Consider the following 27661-nt stretch of genomic DNA (forward strand, 5'->3'; position numbering starts at 1 on the left):
TATACTGTGAAAATTAAATAACCAACTATCGAAATATGTTTAGAAAATTTTCTAGTTATTGCCTAAATATTTAAATATGTTTATTTGCTATTTTTTGGAAATTTTTCATTCGTTTTCTTTTACCCCACAGGCGGCAAACACACCCAATATCTCATTTTTATTGTCATTATTTTTTTTTTCGAAATAACAGCTACATTATTTATCCAATGCCAAATACATATTTCAGATATTCTTTTCGATAATAAATATGTTGATAATTAAAATGTCAAAATGTTTAAATATTAGATCTTTCATAACCCTCAATAAAAATGCATTTTTTAGTTTATTTTAATGATTAAAAAAAATTATCAATGACTTATTAGATCGCAACAATGAAGTTATATTATACTATAGAAAAGTGATTAAAAGAATAAAAATATACAGAACGCCAACCATCTATATTAAGAGGAATTATATGAATGTTAGGCAATGTCACATCTTAAGATATATGTACTTACCAGTTTGCCCATAAGTATAAAGTACATAATCGAATATATTGATTGATTTGCATTTAAAATTTATTTTAATGTAAGTCACAATCTTAATAAAAACATCAAAGAATTTGCATTAAATGTTTTATTAATATTTTGAAAATTTACACTTAATTTTACTTTGTAGAAATTTTTCCATTAGCGCTATTGAATCCAAATCGCATTTAAATAAAAAAAGGTCCGCAATATGTTCCTAACTCAGGGGTATATTGACCTCAAGTATGTTCTTGATGTTAGGGATTATTAGCGTGCAAAAAGAAACCAGAAATGGAAATCATTTATTCTTTTCTTTGTGAATCCTCTGGATTCACGCATGTTATTTACGATGTGGCTTGTACTCCGTGACAGAGCGTACTTGTTAGTCCTTCGAACCCCGAACCAGACGAGTTCACCATTAAAGTTACCAATTGTCCTCTAATCTGTTTCTAGTGCGAAGTAAATTATTTGAATTGGGAAATGATATATATTTTATAATCGAAAATGATTTATCCAAATATTCGTATTTAAGTTAAGATCAATTAAAATTTTTTGAATCTGAGGATAAATTAATAACTAGTCCAAAAAAGGAAGCGAAGAATAAATTTTATCATCAGCCAGTATTTAGAATTGTCGGTTCTATTTTGATACTTTTTTACAAAAATTTATTCTATCTAAAAATGAAGAAAATTTTTCAAGCATAACGACACATGGGTTTTATCTGAAGATCATTTTTTCTGATAGCACATTATGAATGTCAACTGAAATGATATCACTTTAAAACTATGATCTTTTATTCAAAATTTATTGCGGAAAATGTATTTCATTTCGTGTGGCACAAATATCCAATTTGACTTTCAGTAATTATAATTATACTGTCTAAATCAATTTAGACAACACATAACACGTATCAACCAAATAACTATTGAACTATGTTCAATAGTTCAATAAAACTCCCTGTTAATTCCGAATTAGGAAGTTTGTTTTTATATGGGATAACAAGGTACAACCAAGAAGAAAACAGACCCAAAATTTTATTTTTAATTTTAGAAGGATTTTACGAAATAAAAGCTACATTGTTTAACTAATACGAATTACAAATTTTGTAGGCACATTTTTACAAAGATCACAATGTTTTTTAGGTCGATCTGGTACTTCGTCAGAAATAATCATCAGCAGAGTTGGAATAACAATTAATTAAATTATTTCTTATAGAATCGCTTTTTTAACTTAATTTACTGTTTATCACTATTTTATTATTGTTTACACCTAAAAGTTGTTGTAATTAGTTGGTTTTTTTACGCCGACCAACATGTGAGCTTTTATAGGTTTTATATAAAAAAAACTGTTAAATCTAACATAAAAATAATGATACGTCTTATAAAGCAATTAAGTACATAAAAATTATATTCAAGCACCATAAACTAAATAACAGAGCTCAAAGCCGAAAAAATCACCAACGAAAAAATACTTACAATTAGGTTATAAATATATACATGTACTTTAGGGTGGTTCTTAATATGGACATTTTCGAATTTCCTTGCTCCCAAGGGCTCAAATTGTTCCAAATTGATAAGAAACAATTCTCTGAAAGTGTTAGCTCTTAATATTAACTTTTAGATAGTGCGCAATTCAATCAAACTTCGTAAGGAAATAGCATGGAAAAATTTTTGATAATTAAAAATAAAAATTTTATGTATAACTTAGCGACAAATGAATTAAAAATGCAAATTTGTCATTTTTTATTGAAAATTCGATGCTCTGCAAAAAAAAATCATGCTATTTCCATACAAAACTTTGATTGAAATGCGCTCTATCTAAAAGACAATATTAAGAGCTAAAACTTTCAGAGAATTGTTTTTTATCAATTTGGAACAATTTGAGCCAATGTAAGAATATAACAATGTAAGAATCACCCTAATGACGTTTTGCCCTATACTTTAAAATATTATTATTAAAAAAATATACTTTACTTGTTTTTGAGATAATAGTAGTAGATCTTTTTAACCAGCGGGTTTTTAAGCATAAATGTATAATTAATTATTGTATATGTTTATTTGATTTTTATGTCGTTCGCATTTTCATATCAGGGGGCGTCCATTAATCACGTGAGGTTTTTAGGGGGAGGGGGGGTTTGACAAAAAATCGCGAAATATCACGAGGGGGAGGGAGGGGTATAGCAAGATATCACGTGTATTTATTTTTTTTACTATTTTTTATAAAAAAGTTCACATTTTCAGAAAAAATCAGAAATTTTACAGTTTTTTCATATAACTAAAAATACACGTGATGTTTGGTGAGGGAGGGGGTAATTTTGAATATCACCAAATATCACCAAGGGGGAGGGGGGTCTAAAAATCTTTAAAAACTCGCTCACGTGATTAATGGACGCCCCCCAGCAGATAGATTCTGAGCCTTGCGTCACATAGATAGACAGGATTTATATTTTATCACTCTTGTTATTGTTGTTGAGGAATAACCTATCTGCCTATTAAGTTCAATTATAATTTCGACAATCCGATTCCGAATTGACTGTACTTTTTACAACATCTCGGATCGTGCCGCCGGCTGCAAATCTCAGTGTTTGCATATTAAATTACCTTGCGATTGTTGTAGTACCTCGCTATCGTTGAAATCGCATATCAAAGACCGAATGACCGACTTAATCTTAATACGTGCTCGGAGCCATTCACCGAAGATGTTGCGCGGTACTTGGCGATAATTCACATTTCGCGCGTGTGACGGGCAGATGTCGAAGATTTTTCTGCTGAGAGGGTGCCAGATTTTTTTTTTTAATTTCATACACACGAAGAAAAATCGTTAGTATCTCTGAGCAGTTAAAAAATCGATTGCTTTTCGTGTACCTTTAATAAAATACAGTTTTGAGCTACCAATGAGTAATAGTAAAATTGTATAAAATATTTAGATTGCCTACTCAAATGAATGCATACAATTACATATATGTTATTATTATTGTACGATAATTTTTACAGCTGTCCTAATAGATTAACTAGTACAATTTAAAAAAAAATGGCTTTAAAAATACAGGCCATCAAAATACAATATCAGGCAGCTTTGATGTCAAATTTCAACTTGAGGTTATAGATCTCAAATATAGCCTCGAGTCGAAATCGCATTAAGTAGTTAATTTTTTTCAACTGGATTAAACAACTACTGGGTAGCCATCCATCCAAAAATTCCTATAAAAATTCAAAACAATTACTGAATGTCTTAGTATGACAGATTGTAATTAAAAGTATAACTAGTGGGGCGCATGGCATCGTACCTTAAGGCAAATTGCTTGAACTTCCCGTACCAAAGAAGAAAAGTGTATTTTGAAGAAAAGTGTATTTTGAATTTTTTTTGAAATTCTGAACTTTTTTTCAAAGCAATCGTACTGCTTTAACTGCATAGAGACTAAATATCGAAGCGCGTAAGCGACGCGCCGCCGTCTAACCGATAAGCATTGGTACGGAACCCATAGGAATGTAAACAAAATTTATACTTATTGTTAAAATCTCTATAAAATATCTGATAATTTGATGTGCATATGTCTAATGATCATTTTTGACCGCCAGATGGCATTTTTTTTACCTTTTTTAATAGATCTCCGAAACCGCTAGACCTGCCTCCATGAAAATTTGATCAGTTGTTCATCTTGTTAATACAAGTAATTCCGTTCTCTTAAAAACTGAGTTACCGTTTTTGGCACTTTTTGCCCCATATCTTCGGAACGGCCAGACCTGCCTTCGCCAAAAACTAATCAGCACGTCTCCTTATCAATACGAATCGAATGCTTTTTGAATTATTCATATCGCTTCATCGGTGTTCCCGAAATCGTCGACGAAAATTTGTATCCGAACACACATACACACACGCACACACGCACATACACATACACACACACATACATCCATTTTTTCTAAGGTATACCATAATATTCAGAAACCTCTGAAACGTAAAGATATATAAAAAATTTCATTTTCGTTTTTTTTGCGATTACTATAACTTACCCTACGGGAAGTTAAAAAAAATACAAAAACCTTTGACCAATGTCAGTGATTTTAAGATTGACAGAATTTAATATGCAATTAACTTCTTTTTTAAACTTGTCCTTGTTGCGTTGTGGCAAGTGAGTTTGGGTGATCCTCGATGCGGCTATTGTATTTGTCTGATGATGAGTTGGCGTGTAATAAAGTAATTTCAAAAATTTATATTTCAAATTTTTACAATATTTTATAAATGGAACATATTTTAGTTCGATATTTCCTATAAATATATTCAAAGTGGCAATATGTTTGAGTCTTTATATTAAACAAAGTTAGTGAATTGTAAAAACCAAAGTATTTAAATTTTTCGTAAAATTTGCTCAACACTCCGATTTTTTGTCATAAATAAAGTAAATAAAATTTTACTTAAACAAATTTTAGAATGCAAATTTATTACCTTAATAATACTTGTCGTTTATACTAACTTTACTGTTTAAAGTCTTTTTAAATTATCTATTAATTGACGAGTTGCAAAATAAAAATTTATAAAATATTTCACAATAATACAAATTATATTATTTCATAAAAAAACGAAATTAGAAGAACAAAATCAATTTAAAAGAGTGAATACGTAAAACTGTTGATTAAATTATGTCCTTTTCTATGCTAATAATCTATATCTAATGATGCAGATGCCAATATAAGGCTAACGATGTGTGGAATACTAATTTATTTGTTTCAAATTTGTTTATATCGTAGGTTCAGTTTCTTATAATATTACGCAATTTTTGCTCAAGATTCCAATGCCCAAAATTAAAGGTTCAGACTATCTTCTTTGATGGTTAAGACCCTTATTCTTTCAAAGAGCAGATGTCCATAGATCACTGATGGGAGGGCGTGTGCTTTTTTCTTATAATGTGTGTTTTGCGACAAAGATTTAATAATGCATATTGAACACTATCTCATTTCGGTTTTGTTGTATATAAATATGTAGCGTTTGCAAAACTATGCATCATTAACTAATAAATTTAATATTTTTTCTAATACATTTTCAGATTATTTTTTAATAATTGAATAGAAAAATAATATGAAAATATTTTTGTTCAATTTAGTGTTTATAGTAGTATTTTTTTCATTTTTTTAGTTCTAAATATTATTCGAACTGTTAATGAAATTTTAAAAATCTTGAGTCAGCTGTAAATATTATTGAATTGATTTTATCACCAATAAAATATCAATCACTTTTATCAATATGTCGTCTTTTATGATTTTCTATAATATAAAAAGCCAATTAAGTTATCTTAATAACTTCTGAAGCTATTGAAGCAGAAGCTAATTAGCTGTAATGATTGCATTTAAAAGCGAATCACAACGTCAATGTCTCACATGATTGATTACATGGCTGTCATAATTGATGTGAAATCTATTATTATTCCAATTATAAGATAATACGAATCAGTATTTTGAGTTTCAATCGATATTAATTTAAAAACCGTTATCACACTATGTAATTTTTAGGCGTTAATGAAAACTATATTCAATAAAAAAATTAAATAGAGTATAATTTATACAGTCTACTATCAATCACTTACAGGATAGAGAATCCTTCGCACATTGTATTGTGAGTTCTGTTTCAAATAACTTAAAAAATACATATGAATATGTAAAGAATATGTATTAGAATCGAGATTCCTATAAGAACAGAGTAGAAAATCATCTCAGTACTATGGCCCGAAAATTAATGAAAGGTCTAAGCAAAAAAAACGTCCCAAAAGAATCGACTCCGCGATGAAAACTCTGACAACAATCCTTCATTACTATTTATTTGACTTCGTAAAATTTAATTTAATTTATCAAAATCGAAAAGGCTTACTACTGGCCACTGGGTGACCTTTCAGAACTTATATTTATCCCAAAATTACTGTTTTCTTGTATGTCTTTATATCCCAAATAAATTGAATTGTCACAACCGCTTAGAAGTCATCAATAAGTACTTTTCAGTAAATTTAATGGTTACATCTTTATAGACTTATGGATACCTAAAGGTGCTTCTGAGTTAACAATGCTTCTACAAAGGGCGTTAATGCCAGAATGAAAAGAGTGATGTTTCTTTCAAGAATATGCCGTAACTCATTTGTATTGTACCAACGGTCAATGTCATTTTTGGGCGAATGGACAATAATGGACTAGATTGACCTTCCCAATAACAAACTCGGACATTGAATTAGTACCTTCAAAGGGCTTTTCAAAGGTCATTAGAGCTTTTGAAAATTGACAATATTAAATAACTATTTTATGGACATGCGGATTTGGACTGAAGTCGATTCGTATATAAACCCTATTCCTTGAATAATGCATCTAATAATATGGACTGGACAATCAGCACATTTAATAGTGTTTATTCACGACTAAATCGATAATGAATTAATTATACTTAAAAACAAAATTTAATATTTTTATATATATTTTTTTACACAATTTTAAGCTCTTATCTTTAGTTTTTATAAAATTTCTTGGTATATTGGATCGATAGAAAGAAGGCAATCAATCATTGATAATGGAACATTAAATTTATGGTCAATACAATTTGCAGTATTTATTTCATATTATCGTACACGGAAACGATAAGGAAGCTTTGTTGAATTGAAAACACTATAATAAATTCATGATTGATGTATTGTAGTGCTTATAGAAAGTTAAATAAACAAGTTTTATTGGTGTTTGATGATCCATGCCATTCTTTGATTACATCTAGTTTTAATTTTGTGCACAAACAACAAAGTTTGCAAAGATTAAATTTAATTGTTGTTTGAACCGCATTACTTCTTTTTGTGCACTTGTAACTCGTGTAAGGCTTTTTTTTAAAACAGAATTGCGGTTGTGGTCAATTTTAACAAGTTACTATAAGAAACAACAGAAATATAACAAGTGACTTTCTCAACATTATGCTTAACCGGTGGCGAAATGTAAGCACGCGATTTTTTTTAGAATACATAGACGTTGTCAATAATAAATCCAATTATTTAGTAACTCTGAAGCTAAAAACGACGGGACTTGATTCAGAGGTACCGGGTTCGAGACACGCTTCAAGCTGCCTGTTTACAAGCAGTAGCGACAACGTTTTCACTTGGAAATATAGATTCCAAGTGAAAATAGCCCTTGCCCGGCTTTGCTGCACCAATAAATATATATATATATATATATATATATATATATATATATATATATATTTACAAGAAAATGAAACAACGTATTTGTAATTCTAAAAATCCAAATCAGTATAAGACTATGTTTTCGGAACATGTCATTTAAACCATACTTTTAATATCAAAAATACTATAATTTTTCATAAAGAAAAGAATGGTGAGCTCAGAAAATTTGCTGAATCTGTTTTTATCTTTTTAAACCCCTTTGCGTTAATAAACGAAATTCTGCTCTTTTAGTACATGATTCTTATCATAATATTATCATTTTTTAAAATAATTCTTCAAACCTTTGACATTGTTTCTCAATTTTAGGCCTTTTAATTTTATATTTTAATATTTTCGATATTTTATTTTCTCTATTGTCGTCCTCACTGTTGAAAACATCTTTGAAATCCACTCTTTCGTGAACCCTTCGGCTTTTATCGGGTGCTGATTACCTACTAATAAATATACATACATTGATTTATTTATTTTAGTTTTTCCAGCGACCTTATTTGTAAGCTTTAAATAAAAACTGATACAAAGCAATTTTGAAGTACATTTTTTATGATAAAAATATTTATATATATTTACATTTTTAAAAAGTTATGCTTTTTTATGTCGTCATTTTATTACGGAAATGGTCTTTATGAATTATAAATTCATACAACGCTCTCATACCAGACGAGCCGGAAATTGTTCGCAAACACATGGTTCCGTCTTGAGATCGCCGCAAATGAAATCCGCGGTATTTTTTGAACCTGCTTTTCCTTAACTTCATATCAGTAATTTTAAGTTTTTTAATATTACAAGAATTAGGTAATTAGTAATTAATTTTATAATGTTTTATATTTAGACTTAATTCTATTCGCGGACGACGCAAATATCTTTGCTTTTAAAAAGATGAAAAAAATATTACTTGTTTGACAAGAGCTTGAAATATTGAAATATGAGAAGTCGATGATTTGGGATACATTTATTTATTTTGTAAAATACTTTTATAAAATTAGGAAATCTCAGCACTAATATTAAAATAAGGGACTTTTTTGAGATAGACCAAAATATAATGATTTATCAAAATCATTATTATTCAATTACCAGTTCCAGGTTCGATACCCGCCTCGTACAGCCTGATGTCAAGCAGTAGTGGCATCGGTTTTCACTTAAAATACAAAAAACAATAAATTTCTAAGTGAAAATAGCACTTCACCAGCATTGCTGCATTAATGAAAATTCACCACCATAACAGAAATTGTAATAATAAAATAATAAAAATGATCACACTGAGACAGGGCAACAGTTTAGGAGTGCCATCTATATAAAATCCACATCGTTTAAGAAATCAATGCAACAGCTCACAGGACTCGCTAAGTTCTGATTGTTGTTAAAAAAATATTTACCATTTGATTTATACATAAATAGTATTACATAACGTGTTATGTTACTAACAATTGCATAAGGAAGTTGTATAATAAAACTATGTAGAGAACTCGACTAAGAAAGCGATTTACCTAACAAATTTATTCCTTCCTAATACTTATAATTACCTCGGATATGTTAAACATCGTTATGTTGAATCATATCTAAATTCACCGTAACTTTATCCATATAAAATATTTTACAGCCTTATATTATTTTTTACAGTTGTATGTATTACACTCCTAAACTTTGCGCTATAATTTTAATATATTGATGTTATAGCTTTTCATATAATATAATCTGCTAGCGTTTAATTCAGGTGATGCTTAATGTATTATGCAAGTATTTTACGGTCTATTTTTTGATGAAGTGATCATTTCTTGACTGATTCTGACTTCCTTAGAAGCTTTTTTTAGCTATAAAAATACATTGATACTATGGCTGGAAAAATCAAAAGGATACCTTTCTAATTACTAATCTCGTTGGATTGCTATATATCCCAGTTATTAGAGTTAGAAATGATTTTAGTAAACGATAAAACAGTTGTTAGGGTCAATAATAAAGAATCAATTATGTCATTGAATTTGATAGATTATATTAGGTCTTATAATTAATTATTGAAGTAAAATATTAATTGGATATGGAGATTACCTAAAGATTGTCTGTATCATAGCCTGCTGTTTTTAAAAATTATTCTTGATATGTAACCCATGGAAATTTTAATTTTGTCCCAAATTAATCAAAATTTTCCTTTTAGTTCACATCATGGTTGTATTACTTTTACCGGTATATTCGAAATCTTATTTTTTTTTGATAACTTGCAGATTTAAGTTCAGACATTCTATTTTGAAAATTAAGTTTAATTAACGATCTAAAGTATATCATAAATGAATTATCATTATTATATTATTACCCTAATACAAGTTGTATAGGAATACTATCATAAAAGAATACACATAACATTCATCTATGATGACATCCGTTCACTCTATAGCATTTCCTACTTTAAAAATAATAATCATATTTTTGCCTTTATTATTAATCTATAATTTTTACTTTCAGATTCTTTCGTGAATAGCCAAGAATGGACCCTTTCAAGGGCTGTGCCCGATTTGAGATTGGGCATCGTGGGTTCTCTGAGCTCTGGTAAATCGGCGCTGGTTCACCGATATCTGACCGGTAGCTATATGCAGGAAGAATCTCCTGAAGGCGGTAGATTTAAGAAAGAGATTTTAGTCGATGGACAAAGCCATCTGCTACTTATTCGAGACGAAGGTGGACCACCCGAAGTACAGGTAATTAATCATAAAATAACGATTTTTTACTTTATGATTCTTCAATGAAAAAACAAATTAAAAATGTTTTAATTTACTCAGATCTTTCATTTTTTGTAAGTCATACAGATAAATTTGCGCTGATTTTTGATTAGTGGTTACTAAATAATATTTTTTGTAATATTGATGGATATGGAGATTACCTAAATATTATCTATTTAGTTATTGAATTTAATTCTGTATCATAGCCATCTATTTTTAAAAATTAATCTTGATATGTAACCAATGAAAATTTTAATTTTGTCTCAAATTAATCAAAATTTTCCTTTCAGTTTACATCATGGGTGGATGCTGTAATCTTCGTATTTAGTTTAGAGAACGAAGCCAGTTTCAATGCGATATACAATTATTTTACAAAAATGGCCTATTACCGAAATACTTCGGAGATTCCTTTGATATTAGTAGGAACACAAGGTAATAATACATACATCAAATAAAATTAATACAAATATTAATTGAATGTGAAATTAATACATTTTTTTATTTAACTTGTAGATGCTATAAGCGAAAATAATCCACGTGTAATTGACGATGCTAGAGCACGAAAATTGGCAGCTGATTTAAAAAGATGTTCTTACTATGAAACTTGTGCAACATACGGGCTCAATGTAGAGAGAGTTTTCCAAGACGGTAGGAATTTAAAATATCATTTTTTAAATATCAATTATCTTTTTTCTATAATTTGAAACTATGAAAAATTCATTTATTGTATTGAGTTTTACAAAAATTAAATTTATGTTGAAATTTGGAGCTTTACTTGATTAAATTTCTAAGAATATAAAATAGCACATATATTAACAATTTCCTATAATCGGGCATACCATCAATAAAAAAACATAAATTTTTTTTAAGAATTTATTTTACATCCATACGTTTCGGTTATAATCCTAGCCTTCATTCAGTGGAAACTAAAAATAAAATTTTAAAACTAAAAGTAATTGAATTTTTAAAAAATCATCATCAAAAATCAAAGTTTTTACAGTTTGTTAATTTTAGTATTATATAGAAAATTCAATAATCCATGATATCAGGATATGGTAATGTACTGCACTACGTAATATAAACATTAAACTTGTAATTAAACAGTTTTAGAAAATACTAACACAAAAAATCCTAAATAGATAGTGTGCAATATATGTATTGTCTGTAAACTGGTTGAAGACATAATGGATAAATGTTTTTTTTTTATTTTTACCAAGGTTCTACACATGTGTGGACTAATTGCGAATCCTTTGCACACATTTTTTATTGTCTTGTGAGAAATTTGAAAATACTATCTAAGCAAAAGAGATTTGTGTCCCACAGCATGTTGAGTTCATTGCGCCTATTTGTTGTTACATCGTTATAAATAGCAAAAAATGATTCCTCGCTAATTCTTAAGCACATATTAGTTTGATATCTAAGAAACTTATCGAGTTTATGGGCTCTAATTCAACTGTAAATTATAATTTCTTATTGAAGCTATTAAATTTATCAACTATCACGGTAATATCATCTCTAGGGGTACAAGTGATACTAGACCTAGAATAAATTATGTATCCCTAATGATGATATACATACTTTTGAATTAAAGCGCCTTTATAAAAGTCGCGCTCCATCTATGAGCGCGACTTTTAACTTCAACTGACGGTTGACACCTGTTACTGTTTGTGCTGTGTTTATCCAACCATTGACATTGTTTGATTGATTTTGGATTTATTTGTCGTTACAAATAACATTGTGTTCAACTCGTTTGCTTTATTTCTATTTAATGTAATACAATGTATGTTACGTTGTAATTCATTACATTTAATATGCCTTCTGTTCGATTTCCATCAATTCAAAAATGTAAAAAGCGATTATCTCTTGGAAAACGACATGAATATAAAATACCCAGTATGTATTTATTGAAATAATGTATAATAATTTATTATCATTTGACTCTAATTTTCATATGTGAAGAAAATAATCCATTTAATATAATTGTTTTATTCGAATAACATAACCTATAAAATCGTTTGACTATATACAAAACAAGTCATTATTGTATTATACTCAATCCCAAAATATTATTATTAATTTAATATAGTAGCTGTTAAATAACATTTTGGTTTTTTGTGCTCTCAGACTTTGCTGCTTTTATGTATTAAAACTATGTTATTAAACAAATGTTATTTTCTTTTTCAAAGTTTATTTTTTCTTGCAGCTTGCCAAAAAATTGTACAGCAACGCCTTTCCTCAAGTTCTTGTTTAACGCCAACAAATTCTAGACCTGAGACACCAAACAATCATTTTCATTTATCATCAAGTCGTCTTGCAAGTCATCCTGTGGCACCCTCTCCCACGAATGGATTTAGTTCTTCTACTGGGTCACCTGCGTCAAATACACTAAGCAGTGCATCTCCAAGTCATAACAATCATATTTTATCAAATAAGGTAAATAGATTATGAAAGTGAATACTTCAATCACAATAATTAAAAATTGTAATATATATGATATATATGATCAAATTTATAAAATTATACAATTAGAATTATGTTAAAAATAAATGGTCAGAGTGCAGTTTGACTGTTTGGATGTTTACTTAATCTTTTATAGTAATTATATAATAATATATACTGAATACAATTGAATAATATCAATTTTCAATTTGACAGCATCACACTTTATCGGCTTCGACACATCATTTGCATCGGAATTCTGAAAATAATCATAAACTATCTTCTTGTGATTTGATTGTTTCTGAACAATGTGGCAAATGGTCTAATACATTGAATCATGGATCATCACAAACCCTTATGGTAAGTTATATTAATATTTTATCTTTGTTATTACAATATTTATGTAAGCAATTATAAATGAAATTATTCTAATTATTATCACTTTATTTTTTCAGAGTATAGCAACTGAAAACAACAATATTGCAAAATTTGCCACGCCTCAATACCTTGACAATTTACAACCTCCGCATAAAGATTCCAAAGATCTTACAACCCCGAGTTCTACACCAACGACATCTAGAAAAAGTCGAAGGAGAAGTAATTTATTTACACCTTCAAAAAAAGGTGAAGATAAATTGAAAGGTAGTGAATTAGGTAGTGGAAGAGCTATTCCATTGAAGCAGGGATATTTGTATAAAAGGAGCAGTAAACCTCTTAATAAAGATTGGAAGAAGAAGTATGTTACATTATGTGACGATGGTAGATTAACATACCATCCCAGCCTACATGTAAGTTGTAGTTTTTATATTATATTTTATAGAAATTTAAGTGGAACAGACAAATAATAATAAATTTAATAGTTTTTATTGTCAATGTTTAATATTTGTTATAAACAATTTGATATTTTAGGATTACATGGATGATGTTCATAGTAAGGAAATATCTCTGCAGTATGTGACAGTTAAAGTTCCTGGCCAAAAACCAAGGGGTTCTAAGTCAATTATCACAACTATTGGTAATCATCATATGAACAATGGTCAATGTGCAATCAATGAAGGAATAGGAGGACTATCAATAGCAAGTGAGCATTAAATTAATTGCTGTAGTTATAATTGTATAGAAATGATATATATATATATATATATATATATATATAGATATATATATATATATATATTAATTATTGATTTTTACTGTTATTGGTATTTCAGATAAAAGAATCACAGATAGGGTTATGTTGACGTCAATGGAAGCTTTAAGAGATACTTCTCTTCAAGTACCTCGAACAAGTATCACACCTAATAATGATGATAGCTCGATGCCTCCTCCTCAACAAAATGGCAGTAGTGATAATAGGTTAGAAACACCACAAGTAAAGAAGAGGCACAGACGAATGAAAAGTAGTGGTGTCAAGAATGAACTTGATGGTTGGTATTCAAATTATCTTACTTAACTGTGAAAACTGCAATATTACAATTAATAATAAACATAACTATATTTTTCTAGATGGCGACTCTTATGAATTTTATATTGTGTCTCTTGATAACAAGCAATGGCATTTTGAAGCCGCTAATCCTGAAGAAAGAGATGAATGGGTCTCAGCAATTGAACAACAAATCCTGAACTCTCTTCAAGGAAATGAGACTTCAAAAGCTAAGTTGAGATTGAATAATCCTAATGAAATCTCTTCCATTTGCTCCATCAGATCAAGAGTTCCAGGGAATAGTGTGTGCGCAGATTGTGATGCGCCAAATCCAGATTGGGCTAGTTTAAATTTAGGTGTACTTGTTTGTATAGAATGTTCAGGAATTCATAGGAATTTAGGTTCACATATCTCAAGGATACGATCATTGGATCTAGATGAATGGCCGTAAGTTTATTTTTATCTTATATTTTATTTTATTGATAATATTAAGAAAGTTTTCTACACATATTATTTACTAATTTTACATTGTTACAATTTTGAAATGGGCTATTTTTATGTCTTGTATATTAAATATGTATTTTTTTTATTCATTCTTATTTAATATTTCAGACCTGGCCATCTAAGTGTGATGTTAGCATTAGGAAATACTCTAGCAAATTCAATATGGGAGAGCAATATTCAATCTAATTACTATCACAAGCCTTCACCGACTTCATCAAGAGAAGAAAAAGAATCATGGATTCGTAACAAATATGAACACAAGAAGTTTTTAGCGCCAATCAATCAGAATGCATCAATAGGTCAACAATTAATTGATGCTGTTTGTCGAGTGGATATGAAAGCTATTGCATTGTTATTGGCTCATGCTAATAGTGATCAAGTTAATGCCACGGTGGGAACTAGGGACCTGAGAACTCCATTACATTTAGCTTGTGCTTTAGGGAACTTGGCTATTGCACAACTATTACTCTGGGTAAGAAAACTTTAGTTATCTTTTTGCACTATTCAACTATAAATAAATAAAAATAAAAAATAAAATTTAGAACTTTCTAGTTAATATTTTAGAAAGTATTTCTACATCTGTGCTTAATAAACATAAACGAAATGTATGTATGATGTGATTACAAACATGAAAATATTTTGAATGCTAGAGGGACAATTTTTTTCAAAATTTGTTGAGTGATCAAAATGCCAGAAATACTTCATTAAAGCAATATAAATGAATTTGTAAAGATATATTCCCAAATACTGAACGGTTTCATTTTTATACTCAAACTTGTGGGGTGCATGGCATCGTGCCTTAAGGCAAATTGCTGGAACATCCCGTACCGTAATTAAAAATCTTGGTACCCAAATCCCAAAAAAATTTACACATTAATAAAATCTGTATAAAATATATGATAATTTGATGTACAAATGTCCAATAAACATTTTTGGCCACCAAATGACTTTTTTAACTTATTTTTATTGAGAGTCCATAACCACTGGACCTGCCTTCCCAAAAATTTAATCAGTTCTTCATCTTGTCAATACAAGTAAAATAATTTTTGTATTATTAAAATCGGACGCTCCGTTCTCTTAAAAACTGAATTACCGTTTTTGGCACTTTTTGCCCGGTATTTTTGGAAAGGCTAGACTTGCCTTCGCCAGAAACTAATCAGCACATCTCCTTATCAATACGAATCGATTGTTTTTTGAATTGTTCAAATCGCTTGATCGGTGTTCACGAAATTGTCGACGAAAATTTGTATCCGCACACACACACACATACATTCATTTATTCTAAGGTATGCCAAAATATTCAGAAACCTTTGAAACTTAAAGGTATATAAAAATTTTCATTTTCGATTTTTTTTGCGATTACTATAACTTACCCTAGGGGAAGTTAATAATCTAAAAGTAATATTTTAAAAAATAATATACTTTATTTGAATAATAAAATATAAAAAATATTACCTATATAATTCAAAACAGTTTAATCTTAATAGTCTAGTCTAGAAAACTGAATATATAGTATGTTCTAAATAATGCTCTTCTAACAAATATACATCAATATTTAACAACGACAATCATTCAAATTTATTTAACAATTAATACTTTATAATGAACATAAATAATAAGGATCAATACAACTTTTGCAATTTATAATTTTTATTATTACAGCACAATGCAGATGTAAAGCTTCTGGATCACGATGGTCGAAGTTGTTTACTATATTCCCGTGCAGCAGCTTCTCTCGCAGCTGCCAATTCTCAAAATATAACTGGCATAGAGACAACTTCTGCTCTGGTTGATTTGCTCTCCATGCATGGATGTCCAGAACCTGTCGCACATATGCCAGCTCCGAATAGTGGAACTTTACCTAGACGCTGTGATAATGTCTGCTCTCACTAAAATATCATTTCGATACACATTTTGTGGAATGTGTGCACTGATTGATTTATTGTTATACTTTATTATAGTAGGTTTTATGGATTACTAGTAAATTCATTTTTTGGGAGTCATATATTATAGCTTCAGAATGTTGATAAAGTCAAACTCTATCTATGGAAAGTTAAGGCTGTTATTTTGTGAAGCAATATCATCTTGTTGAAAACATTTCAAATTTATGACCCCATTAAGAAGCTTGTAGACCGTAATGAAATAGTGATATTAAATTTTGCCACAAATATAAATAAATTAATAAGTGTGAGTGCGATGTACTTTAAGTTAAATTTTTGTAGCATTTTATATATATATATATATATATATATATATATATATATATGAGTGAGTTCTTGAGGGCGATACATCAAACAAAGAAATTTCTTTGTTTGATGTATCGCCCTCAAGAACTCACTCATATATTTCAACATCAAAATTAACTACTAAATCATATATATATATATATATATATATATATATATATATATATATATATATATATATATATATATATATATATATGTATTGAGGCATAATTAAAATTAAATCTACAGGCCAAAGACACATGCTATGAAATAATATGTTCATTGTATTTCCAGAAGTTAATATTTTGCATGGACAGCTCAAATGTATATTTATACATGTACAACAACATGAAAATCAAATTGTGGAAATGACATATTTCAAAGTAAGTGATTCTTACCTAAAGTGTATTATAAAGAGTTTTCATTTTATGATTCCAACATATATTGCAATCCAAGAAATATTATAAAGTTATTTTGTATATTGATTTTAAATATGTATATTGTAAATTTTTATTAGTTCTCTAATAGATTTTAGGAAAAAGTAACCAAATTTATCTTACATTGTAAATGTTATTTAATAATATTTTAAGCGGTGTGATAGAAGTTTATACATATTATTTATTGTGCAGTTCTATGACAAATTTGATAATTTTATCACATAGATATGTGCCATTAATTTGCAAATTTAATAAATATGTAATTTTTTTTCTTGATTGTTGATTATCTGCTATAAAGTACAAACAAACAAAAATTTTAAAAGAAAATAAAAAAAAAACTAATGATAAATATTTATTACACAATATTTTAAATTGCATAAAGTGCATAAAGTAACACTAATTCATATAAAATGCTTTATTAATTTCAAATTATCTATTTATTCATTTGGTCATCAGAACTTATGTTGAAATAAGTTAGTTAATCTGTTGGAAAATTGTGTTATATGTTGATTGATGTTATTTAAATGTTGTAAAAGTATATGTGTTTATATAAATTTGTATTTAATTCAGCATATATAAATGAGTGATAAGAAATTATTTGTTTTTATGGTAATCATATATATTCAATATGAAATTATACTCAAAAAAAAAAAAATAATAATATTAGGAATGACAAATGATATAGACAAACGGTAAGCTCATATTTTGTTTTGCAATTTTTCTTAATATTGAAAATCATTTTCATAAAATCTAATATAGTATGATAATTTAATCATTTTATTGGATTTCTGGTTTTGTTAATGCGTTGAAAACATATTGTTATCAAATAGTCATATTTTCAACATTTATGAATGTAATACATAATCTAAATAATCAACATTTTAAATAATATTATTCATAGCATTTTGTTTCGTTCAATATCCCACTAGTTTAGGTTTGATTTAAATCTACCTTTATTAATAATAACATGAAATAATACATAATTAATGAAGTATACAATATTTTGTGCAATATTGTGTAAGCTACGATGGAAAACTTATATTCAAGAAATATCGCTTTTTGATAGGTAACGATGTTTGGGATGCATGAATATAACAAAACCGTTAAAGAGAATTATTGCTTTCAACTTTTTTTTTCAAAAATACCACTAATGTAATATTTTGTTAGTTGCTATAAATATTCTATTATAACTATAAAATATTACCATCATTTAATGATAAGGCTGTTTTTTTCTGGCCTATCTACTGTTTTTTTCTATGGTGGACCTGGCAATACTGGTAGTATAGGAGACCGGATGACACTTCAAGCAAGCGCAAGGTTTCTTTGTCCGCAGAGCGTCATTGCGCAATCCATTTTAATCTCAGCCATCGCGGGAAGAAGATCTTGGGAAGCCAGTAGGCACTCCAGTTATAGGAAGCCAGGACAATCAAGTAGTACGTACGTGCATTTGCCACATGTTAGTCGTTTTATTTTGCCATTGTATCCTGTCAAAGTAAAAGGTTGTATGGCCAAGTATATATTAGTATTTTGCATTAGTCATTTTATGTAATGGACTTGAGAATTATTTGTGGATTCGAAGCTTATGCAGGTGTTTACATGATCTTCTCAAGGGTGCTACAAATACCCATCACTACATAATGACAGATTTTGATTGAGGTTAGTAGCAATTTGAGAAGAAAAATGGCGCGTCAAATCTTATACGATCATAGATGAATTTCGAGTGTTTTCATGCATTTTGAGAAATTATTGAGAAAAGGACCGTTAATATTGCTTTCATGCAGATGGTCGTCTTTCAATTTCATTAGTGAGTTGCTTTAATGGTGTATATTTTTTTTCTATATTTGCCTATATCGCATCAATTGGAAATCTTATCTGAATCGCTATAGCGAATACAACATTTATTTGCTTTAACTATCCTGGCTCGTGATGAACAAAAATAATTATGATAAATCAGATTCGAGCATAATATTGTGATTCTATTTTAAAATTGTTGAAGGATTTCAATTATTCTCAAAAATTCTTTAGAAAGATTCTGTAATGCTAATACAATCAATGCTTTTTATATAAAATATTTTGTAAGTAAATGAAGCTGATGCATTAATTTTAATTTAATGATTTTGAAAACAAAGTACTTTTTACAATTGAATGTCACGGTCACAATGAAATGTATTCAACATATTAAAAAATATTTATGTATTATAATTATCATACATACATTTTAACATTTCTACAGCAGTTTCCTCTTTCAATTATAAAAGCCTCTGAATTTTTATATAATACCCTTGATGACAAGAAAATTCTGTGCTGATCCTGATTTTTTACTTCAGACATAGTATATATTATTGTTGACGGCTGCTACGATTTAAAGTTTCCTAGGCAAAATGCATTGAGGCTAAGTCATGTGAACACTGAAATAATTTTATTTCTCAAGACAAGAATTATTGTAATAATTAGTCATTGAATTATAAAAAATAAGTCAACTCTGGAATGAGAATCCTGTATTATCTTACTAGCTTGCTTGCTGCAGTAGACTTCTTTGCTTCATTAACTATCGGTAAGATAACAAAACAAGCAATTCTTATTTTGTAAGATACAAGTCCAATTATTTAGGTTTTGAGAAACCTAGAGTATAATTATGCATTTCAATACACACTTATAAAATACTACAAGGACAAGCTCAATACATAGTCTTTCCAGAAACATACTCCAAGCTTCAACTGTTAACTGCTAATGCTTACAGTTCAAATAAAATATGTAAAACTAATCACAAAATTATCAACTCATATCAAATCTTAAAATAATTAAATATTCAAAATATTTGTACAAGATTTATTATATAGGCTCTGTATTGATACTTTTTTTTTGATACAGGTTGCTGATGAACTACAATTAAGGATGACAACCCATAAGAGACGATATCTGCTGAGGGATCAAAAGACTTTTCTGGAAACTGAATTTATTAAACTGAATACATGTAGAGACTTCAAGGTATGCAATTTATTTAAGCATTTGCTTATTTATTCATCTTAATATTTTGATATCGTCATTAAGAATTTATTCATATTTTTTTCATTTTATTTAAATTTTTTTTATATATTTAACTTTCCATTATTACAATAATGTGTAATAAATCCACTTGGAATACTAATAAGTCACTCATAAGTCTAATTAAGTCAATTATTTATACTATATCGCAAAGATCATGTAACGTGTCTTAAAATATCGCTTACAAATAGTTCAATTTTATTATTGTTCACTTACTCATTCACGAGTTTTAATCCTTTATTTATTTATGCTTACAAATGATATTTTTTGCATTTTTTATTTTTTTACTTACCCATTTAATAATTATAAACTTTCTGTAGTTCCTCTACGATTATTTTGCATATCTGTTTTCGAGAAAACGTCGATTTACGGCAAAAAATCTGTTCACACACATACACACACACATGCACACACACACACACAGAGTCCGACATACCCAGACAGAAAACCGGTCGCTAAGGCGCTATACAAAAAAAACACACATACACACATACACACACATACACACATACACACATACGCACACATACACACACACACACACACACACACACACACACACATACATACACACATTCGGGAAGTTAAAAATCAAAAACTGTTCGAAAGATATTAGTTGGGAATGACACTGATTAGTTTACCGAACCATTTCCTTTTACTAACTGTTGAAAAAAAATTTAATCCGATTTTTATGGAACTTTTTTTGATGATATATATCATGGCCTTATAGAACTTACTGAAATATTACGGCCTTACGATAAGTAGTTTAATTTTAAAAATTCATCAAAGTTTGAGAAAACGAGTAGTTGTTTGACGTTTGTTAAAATTAAAATTAGTCAATTTACTTGGTGTAACGATAGAGTACTTGGTCTCGATGAACACTCTAAATCATTAAATTCCTACAGAAACAGGTTCAATTATAAAAATTGTTGATTTTTGAAAATTTGTTTTTAGAAAATACTCCGAGTTAACATGTTCGCTATGTGTAATAAATCCACTCGGAATACTTTTAATCACTCATGAGTTAATTTATTTTTTATTAATTAAATCAATTATTTATACATTTCGGGAAGTTCATGTAACTTGCCTCAAAACAAAATACCAATACCAACTAGTTTAGTTTATTCTTTTAAATTTTGCGATTTTTCATATAAATTATTTATTTTTTCATTCATCTGTTTATTTTTACTTTTATATATTTTTAATTTTAATTAAAAATTAAATAATATAATTGAAATTAATTTTAATTTTATTGATAATTGTCTAATCGGACCAATTCGATTTTTTTTTGCGCAGGATGTCATTTTTGAACTGTGTCAAGTGGCTCCGCCTGCGACTTGATTGGTCCACGCGATTGTCAAGTTGTTCATTTGCGTGATGGGCAGCAAAGCAAAAGGACCTCCAGGACCAAGGGAGAGGACCCAGGGAAGTACCCAATAATAATAAGTGTGTTATGAAAACGAGCGAAGTTAAAGAAATCATTGTCGGGTTCTCATTCATTCATTCGCGGTTTGCTTCCATTGTATTTAAATTTTGTGCAATTTCTTTTAACAATTTGTGACATTGACAGTAGATAGTGAACGGCATACGTAGTTTGACGCGATCGTATCAATTTTTTTTAAGTACTACTTTGTTAGCATATTATGTAATGTCATGATTCAGATAATTACTTGCATGCTAATATAGTAGTTTGGGGTAGTAATAAGTTATGTAGGTATCATTTGTAGTTCTAGTTTTGACTGACACACTAACACAATAATCCACTAATAAACAAGAATGTAATAATCTGAATCATTCGACATTATGTATTACTTAATTATATAATTATTAAACTATTGTCAATTATGAACAGCTGCTGCCGTTTGCAATCCATACAGCATTGCGCCAATTTATTCATATTCTGATATGCATAAGTTGTTACATTGAAGCATTAACTTTGTTTCATCACTTTTAGCGCGTTCTTGGAGGCCATGATACAAAAATCAATTAAGGACAAAGTGTGAGCACTAAATGTTATCAATCCATGAAATAGTTTGAATCTGGGATTTCTATATTTAATTTTAACCTGCAGATAACTTTACCTACTTCAGCAGTATGTGTTATTTATCAAACATTTTTAAAGATGTATTCTAATCTCTTGTTTTTTTTGTTTCAGATTAAATTCTCCACTACTGAATCAACTGTCCCATTCGAACCAACCGACTTTATTGACTCCAATCAATCAAACAGTAAGCTCTTGTCAAGTATCTATCAGGTTGTAGGTATCCTTTCTCAAACATTTTAAAAGATGTATTCTAACCTTTTGTTTTTATTATTTCAGATTAAATTTTCCACTGCTGAATCAACTGCCCCATTCGAACCAACCGATTCTAGTCAATCAAACAGTAAGCTCTTATCAAGCATCTATCAGGCAGTCGATATCCTTTATCAAACATTTTAAAAGACGTGTTCTAATCTCTTGTTTTTTTATTTCAGATTTGATTATCCACTTCTGAATCAACAGCCCTCATCGCTTATAATCCATCAAACAGTAAGAACCAATCAAGTATCTATCAGGCAGTCTGTATCCTTTATCAAACATTTTAAAAGACGTGTTCTAATTTTTTTATTTTTTTATTTCAGATTCAATTATCCAATTCTGAATCAACAGCCCTCATCGCCTTCAATCCATCAAACAGTAAGAACTTATCAAGTATCTATCAGGCAGTCTGTATCCTTTATCAAACATTTTAAAACATGTGTTCTAATCTTTTGTTTTTTTTTTTATTTCAGATTCAATTACCCACTTCTGAATCAACAGCCCTCATCGCTTATAATCTATCAAACAGTAAGAACTTATCAAGTATCTATCAGGCAGTCTGTATCCTTTATCAAACATTTTACAAGACGTGTTCTAATTTTTTATTTTTTTATTTCAGATTCAATTATCCAATTCTGAATCAACAGCCCTCATCGCCTTCAATCCATCAAACAGTAAGAACATATTAAGTATCTATCAGGCAGTCTGTATCCTTTACCAAACATTTTAAAACATGTGTTCTAATCTTTTGTTTTTTTTTTATTTCAGATTCAATTACCCACTTCTGAATCAACAGCCCTCATCGCTTATAATCTATCAAACAGTAAGAACTTATCAAGTATCTATCAGGCAGTCTGTATCCTTTATCAAACATTTTAAAAGACGTGTTCTAATTTTTTATTTTTTTTATTTCAGATTCAATTATCCACTTCTGAATCAACAGCCCTCATCGCCTTCAATCCATCAAACAGTAAGAACTTATTAAGTATCTATCAGACCGTCTGTATCCTTTATCAAACATTTTAAAAGACGTGTTCTAATCTTTTGTTTTTTTTTCATTTCAGATTCAATTATCCACTTCTGAATCAATCGATTCTAATCAGACTGTAAGTGCTCATGAAGGATCAGTCGACAATCAACTGCTTGGGTTTTGGAACACTGATTCTTATAAATTTGCACAAGTGGTTCTTTTTGTAACTGTTTAGTCTTAAGCATGTTCTTACCAGTAGTCTTACTAACTCATTAACAATACTAACATTTTAATAACGTAGTTTGATCAGTTACAATAAAAACCACTTGTTGCAGTTTACTTAGGAAGACTTAGTGAAACGGCTCAGAAGAAAACACTTAGTGAGTTACATTTTTATAATGTATTATAGTAGTCTGAATTATTACTAATTAAATGCTTTTGTTTACAGGGTAAGCAATGATCGCTTCAGGATGCTTACACACGTGCCTGCATTGGACCTATCTTGCTGTCAGAAACAACATTAATTCAATGGTGTTCATAGAGAAGATACGTGCTGATGTGTTAGCATTGGAAAGAGCAAAAATTACTTGTGTATTCAATCAAGGGTTATGACTTGAATACTTACAATATATTCATCTATCTATCAAATATATAAATACATTGTTGTATTAGTTCAATTTGTTGTTTTAATTTCCATTAATTATTTACTTATAAAATAATTTAATTATATTACATGAATATTTAAAACTATTTTAATGTTATAGGTATGATAAAAAAATATCATCCGTCAGTTCCGATAAATCAAGACAATGTGAAGTGAACAGCAACCGAATGGCTCCATTGTGAAAACTGCATATACAGAAGTTTCAATATTAAAACATTCGTTGTGCAAACAAATATAAGTATTAGAATATTTTTATACTTAGAATTAAGAATTCTGTTAAATAATAACTTATTGATTAGTTTTATAGACATATTTGACATAACTTCAGGCTTTCCTCTTACTTTTCCTCGAATGTCTTGGATTTTGCTCGAATGGCCTGCGGCCTGGTCTATACTTGTACCACCCTGGTGTATACTTGTACCACCCTGGTGTATACTTGTACCACCCTGGTGTATACTTGTGCCACCCCGGTCTATACTTGTGCCACCCCGGTCTATACTTGTGCCACCCCGGTCTATACTTGTGCCACCCCGGTCTATACTTGTGCCACTTCGGTCTATACTTGTGCCACCCCGGTCTATACTTGTGCCACCCCGGTCTATACTTGTGCCACCCCGGTCTATACTTGTACCCTGGTCTCTTAGGCCCCTGCATTTGCCCCCCTATGGTTTCTTGCCCCCCTATGGTTTCTTGCCCCTTGATTTGTATTCATGTAAATTGTTGACTAATGTTTTGTTCAAATAGTTTCATATTTAGTTTATAGTATTTTAATTATTGTACAATATTGTTTTATTACAATATTAATAAATCTTTCTTACAGGTTGTATCGAATTGCTAATTTGACTAGTGCTGCTGATCGTGCTGTCCCAGAACACTTGTCAAGATTCTACTATGTGTTGCATTGAGAAGCCAATGTCAAGAACCTATATGTTTGTAATACATTTATCTAAATATTGAATACAATTATTGTTAAGCTTTTAAATTCCTTGTTTTATTCATACCATTATTGTTTTCTTTCATTGTGAGTCTTTAGGCATTCGATCATTTGCTAGAGATACAAACACATTAACTCATTTGCTCATGAAATTTTTTTTATTCACCACTCACTGAATTACATAAATATTTATGTCTTTGCATTTTATAGGTAATATGGGAGAAATTCATTTATCAATTCTGACGAATTAAGACCAGAGTGAAGTGACCGGCAACCGATAAACCTCATTATCATGTTTGGATGTCTTAAACATGCCTCTGATGACTTCGATGTCTTTTGTAATTAGATAAATCAAGACAAAGTGAAGTGAACAACAACCGATTGGCTTTACATATATTATATTGAGTATATATTTAAGAATTAGAAAGGTCCCAAGTCACTTGTCAAGATATACAAACATATTGACTTGTTTAATCATGTAATTTTTTATTCATTATTTACTAAACCATGGATTTTTATTCAATATAAACATGTCAAAAACACACATTTTTCCTTTCATTATTTCATATCTAACTCATGATTTGAATTTTTACATGTTTATATAATAGTAGTAGTTAATGAAATAATGAATAAATATATTGTATTTAATTTAATTTTTTGTTTTAATTTAATTATGAGCCATTTTATGGCCAAATTACATTATGCTGTAACGTAAATTACAGAAATATTTAAACATGTCTACATTTTAAAAATTTCTTGTGTTATTAATAGGGATACTTATTGAGTGCACTCTTTAGTGTAGTCAATTGTGTAGAACAGTTTCTTCACTGTTTGGGTGTTTGCAAACATCTTGCCGCATCTTGGTTAAGCTTTTTATACCTTTGCTTCGACTCGGTAGAACTCTGCGTCATTGCTTTGACTCGGTAGAAACGCGTTGACAATAGACTCTGCTTTTTTCCAAACCCTTATGTTAGTCGAGTGCCTTAAACATTTAATGTGTCAAACCGATGTTTTCTCTTGTTTAAATATTATACTTTCTATTATTTCTTTAAATGGTGCACTTTTTTTTCTTATTTTTAGCTATAAATATCATTTAATTTAATATCATACTGTGTTATTATTATTATATATACTATAATATATATATATATATATATATATATATATATATATATATATATGTTGAAAATGTTTAAATTTGATGTTGAAATGTATGATAGATTTCTTGGAGGGCGTAACATCAAGTAAAAAAAGTAAAGTAAAGATTTTTTCAAAACATCTTTATTTATCCATACGTTTCGACGTAAAATTCTACGTCATCTTCAGTGGTTTTGAATTATTTATATTATCACTAACACATATTAATATAACTTGTAAAAATTGATAATTATAGACAAGCACTAACTGTCAGTATAAAAATATCCGTACTAAAGTATCTATTTTTGGGTATGATTCGCAAATTAAAAATATATATATTATATGTAAGTAGAATAATATTCTTCTATTCAAAAATGCTAATAAATTGGATAGTTGGCATTAAGCAAACATTTCAATGCCAACAATTCAACATTGTCGAAGTTTTCGATTTTAGAAGTCATTTTAATTTAAGCTATGTAGGAATATATTGATGCAAAACAATCCTTTATTGAATTTTTTTTATCATTTAATATCGATTTATAAAATGTAAGTTTATTTTTTTACTATGGATCTTTATAAAAATTTTTAATGAAGTGATAAACAGTAAATTTCTGTATTTTGTCAATTTTTACAGTATTATATTTTTTCTTGTAATTGAGACATTGCATCAGAGTCAATTTTAATTAAATGGATTTTTGTTTTTGAATCATCTTTTTATCATATTATTTCCAATTGTAATTTTAATTTGAAATAAATTTATTAATTTATTGTACCACGACAAATTATATTTGTTTTTTATGAACGAGTAATTAATGTTCATAAACTAGTTTAGTTGAGAAGACTCATAATATGATGTCTACTAATTTGTGATCAGAGTTATTTAAGGGGGCATTTATTTCTAAATCAATTTTACCTAAAAATGTAACAAAATTTTTAATTATGTAATTTAAACGGTTGTTGTAAAACAAGTGATTATTGCATTATTTTCAAAACCAAATAGGTTAGAATTCCTGAGATTATTAATCATGTTTTCATCAACATATATTTTTCAAATAAATTTATTTTTTATGATTTTGCTTTGTTCTGTCCAACAGAGTTTTTGTGATTGCTCATACTGTATATTTGATTCAGAATGGATGACCCTTTAACTAAAATATATACAATCA

General features: G+C 28.9%; 1 protein-coding gene across 1 annotated transcript in view; it reads left to right on the top strand.

Moving 5' to 3' along the window:
* Nucleotides 1-16940, top strand: part of LOC113372610 (centaurin-gamma-1A) — a 47547-nt gene extending 30607 nt beyond the window's left edge. Inside the window, exons 2-12 of the mRNA XM_026612968.1 lie at nt 10162-10394; nt 10706-10847; nt 10929-11063; nt 12619-12848; nt 13071-13214; nt 13310-13642; nt 13764-13935; nt 14066-14281; nt 14361-14724; nt 14890-15253; nt 16444-16940. Of these exons, the coding sequence (XP_026468753.1) occupies nt 10162-10394; nt 10706-10847; nt 10929-11063; nt 12619-12848; nt 13071-13214; nt 13310-13642; nt 13764-13935; nt 14066-14281; nt 14361-14724; nt 14890-15253; nt 16444-16674 (2564 nt within the window). The 3' untranslated portion in view covers nt 16675-16940. The remainder of the gene's footprint in view (nt 1-10161; nt 10395-10705; nt 10848-10928; nt 11064-12618; nt 12849-13070; nt 13215-13309; nt 13643-13763; nt 13936-14065; nt 14282-14360; nt 14725-14889; nt 15254-16443) is intronic.
* The last annotated feature ends 10721 nt before the right edge of the window (nt 16941-27661 follow it).

This window comes from Ctenocephalides felis, unplaced genomic scaffold (genome assembly GCF_003426905.1).
Source record: "Ctenocephalides felis isolate EL2017-DRISC unplaced genomic scaffold, ASM342690v1 CF-g0.4_SCAFFOLD_01604, whole genome shotgun sequence".
Lineage (NCBI taxonomy): Eukaryota > Metazoa > Arthropoda > Insecta > Siphonaptera > Pulicidae > Ctenocephalides > Ctenocephalides felis.